The following is a 3,078-nucleotide window of genomic DNA, read 5'->3' on the forward strand; positions in this document are numbered from 1 at the left end:
CCGCAGCACGAGACCACCGTGCGGTGGGGCGACCCGCGTGCTGCCGAGGCTGCAGCTGCAGGCGCTCGGCCCGCTCTGAGCCTGCCCTCTGCGGCAGGCCGTGTCCGCTGTGCGTCTGCGAGCCGCGGGGCCTGTCGCACATCTGGGGACGCCGCTCCCACTCTGCATCACTCGTGAGGCTGAGGTCTCTGCGTGTGTCTAGGTGTTCTGTTTCTCTGAGACTTGTTCACACATTGTCCCCTAACGAGGGGAGTGAGGGCATTTCCCTCAGCGGGAGCGGGTCGTTGGCGGGCCCGGCCTTGGTCTGACGTGTGCGCCTCTCTCGCCCTCCACGGCAGGGGGCACCGGCCCCACCTCGGACACGGGCTGGGGCTGCATGCTGAGGTGCGGACAGATGATCTTCGCCCAGGCCCTGGTGTGCCGGCACCTGGGCCGCGGTGAGTCTCTGGGAGTCGGCACGTTCTCGGGGGGCAGGGGGCATCGCCGTGCACTCCGGGGCTTCGGGGTTTTCTTTGTAACGACCGAGAAGTTTCCGTTGATTAAAGAAAGCGGCTCTGACGACGCTCGTAAGCGTTTGTGTTTCAGAAGTCGTCTCTAAAGCACTGAGCCAGTCTCCATTTCTGTGTGCGTCTGCTTTGACGCATTGGCGTGTGTATGTTTGAAACCCTGAAGAACGCAGTTCTCCCGCTGAGGGAGTCTCTCGGGAAGTATGGGCACCACCTGTGTTGTGAGAGCCTTATGACGACGGCGGCCGCTTGCCTGTGTTTGGGGAAACTGAACTTGTGTGTCTATCCCCCATAGACTGGAGGTGGACGCAGCGGAAGAGGCAGCCGGACAGCTACTGCAGCGTCCTGCAGGCGTTCCTGGACAGGAAGGACAGCTGCTACTCCATCCATCAGATAGGTGGGGGGCGCGGCACGTCGGGCGTGGGCCTCGAGGGCGCCTCTGTTGTGAGAGCTGGGGTTCCATGCGGCTCTCTGCCCGAGCTCACGTGCTGTCAGCCTGGCGTTGGTGAACAGCAGCTTGCAGGCCTCGCAGGCTGCTCCTTGGCGCCCCGCGATGGCAGCACTGCCTGTCCAGACGCCCCGCAGTCTTGGCCAGCTTGTCTCGTCCTGCCTCCACCCACGTGGCCGGGGGGGGGCTCTGTGCTCACTGACCTGAGCTCCGCCTCAGTCCGCTCCCCCACCTGGGCTAGGGTTGGGGTCCGAGGGGGGTGCACCTTGAAGAGAAGGGTGTCCCTGCGGGCGGCGGTGGCGCATCCTGGCGCTAGGCAGGAGCTCCCGTGAGGCAGGCTTCTCGGCCAGCGTTCCCAGGCCACACGGCCCGCACGGCCTCTGGGATGGGGAGTAGGAGGGGTTTCGGGACGCGGAGGGGGGTGAGGGTCGCTAACCTCTGTTTCCTGCAGCACAAATGGGAGTCGGCGAGGGCAAGTCCATCGGCCAGTGGTACGGGCCCAACACCGTCGCCCAAGTCCTCAAGTACGTGCCCAGGCTGCTCACACTCGCCCGGGCCTCTGCCGCCGAAGGAAACGAGGGCTCTCTTGCTCTCTTGGCCTTTTCAGGACCCTCAGAAGGGTCCTCAGAGGTCACCGTGCCGAGGGGTCTTAGGAGACGGAATCTGTTTTTAGTGAGGGTGTGTCCACCTGGGTCCTGGGAGCCCCTGCAGAGCCCCCAGATTAGACAGAGCCCCCTCCTCTCAGGCTGTGACTCCTCGGCCACAGGCGCCCGCCCAGCATGGCGCCTCCCACTGTGCTGTCAGCTCGGCGTGTCGGGGGCGCAGGCTGGGCTGATTGGGGTGGCCGGGCTGCCTCAGGCTTGGCAAGGCCTGGGCTGGGCTTTTGACTCTTGCCCGTGTGCTGGCCTGATTGGGAAGTGGGTCCCTGAACGGCTCCTCGCGCGACCTCCCCTGCACAGCTGCGGCTGGCAGAGGCCAGGAGGCTCGAGCCGGGCAGGCTCATCGGGGTGTCCTCCCCTCCCCGGTAGGAAGCTGGCTGTCTTCGACACCTGGAGCGCCCTGGCTGTGCATGTGGCAATGGACAACACAGTGGTGATGGCGGATATCAGTGAGTGAGTGGGCTCCGGGCAGGGCAGGAGGGCGCTGGGCGCCCTGCTTCTGCGTCTGGGGTGGAGTTTTCGGTGCCCGTGTTCTGGGCCTGCGTGCGCTCTGATGCCCCATGAGGAATGCCACAGCATCTTCCTGGCCCCCAGACGCTGTGAGAGGTTTAGAATTCCGAGGAGCACCCAGACTCACAAGGTCTACAGGCAAAGCTGTGGTCTGCCTGTCGTCACTGAGGGAGGAGCAGGGTTCAGACGCTGACAGTGTGAACGGGGCTGAGGGAAGAGCAGAGTTCAGACGCTGACGGTGTGAACGGGGCTGGGACCCACAGGCAGGGGCCTGTCAGGGTGCGGGGCGGGCCGTGTGGGGTGCGCGAACTGCTCCTGTCTTGGGCCAGGTGTGGGTGGACCCCGTGCCAGCAGGAAGGTGTCCTCCTCACAGAAGGGCCTCTTGGTTGGCAAAGCAGAACTCAGATAAAGTTGAGAGACGGCACAGCAGGGCAGCTGCGTCCCTGGGGCGGTAGCGTGAGCTAATGCGGAGCAGGCAGGGGAAAAGGACAGGATCTGAACTGTCTAGAAACGTCAAGCTTTCTATCTCAGCTTTTGGGTTGAAAAAGTCAAGCTTAAAGGTTACCTGTCAGAAGTTGACATGTATAAAACTCAGGGAAGAGTATACACCTTTAGTGCTGGTGACGGCACAGTGAACAGTGATGGAATGAAGTGTAGTTCAGGAGCCTAGGAAAGGACCGATAACAGTGATGGAAGGACCTTTGGAAGTGCAGCGTAGAGAGAATGCTTTAGAAGGAGGTGCGGTAGAACGACTACCTTTTAGAGCTGGCTGTCTGCAGCAGTGTGCACGTTACCAGCAACTGTGTCAGGGGTAAGGAGAAGCCCAGAAATCTGTGTTTGGAAATCAGGAGGGGAGAGCCTGATGCCGACCCGTGTGTGGGTTTTCCCAGCCCAGCAGTTCCGTGACGCCCGTCTGCAGGCCTGCAGAACCCCCTGACACACACACCCCCACTGA

The 3,078-nt window shown here is 62.7% G+C and overlaps 1 protein-coding gene across 1 annotated transcript in view; it reads left to right on the top strand.

Annotated features, from left to right (window-relative positions):
* Positions 1-3,078, top strand: part of ATG4B (autophagy related 4B, cysteine peptidase) — a 14,724-nt gene that overhangs the window by 6,790 nt on the left and 4,856 nt on the right. Inside the window, exons 7-10 of the mRNA XM_010832896.1 lie at positions 339-437; positions 802-903; positions 1,406-1,478; positions 1,983-2,062. Of these exons, the coding sequence (XP_010831198.1) occupies positions 339-437; positions 802-903; positions 1,406-1,478; positions 1,983-2,062 (354 nt within the window). The remainder of the gene's footprint in view (positions 1-338; positions 438-801; positions 904-1,405; positions 1,479-1,982; positions 2,063-3,078) is intronic.

The sequence above is a fragment of the Bison bison genome, unplaced genomic scaffold (assembly GCF_000754665.1).
Source record: "Bison bison bison isolate TAMUID 2011002044 unplaced genomic scaffold, Bison_UMD1.0 scf7180017862692, whole genome shotgun sequence".
In the NCBI taxonomy this organism is placed as follows: domain Eukaryota; kingdom Metazoa; phylum Chordata; class Mammalia; order Artiodactyla; family Bovidae; genus Bison; species Bison bison.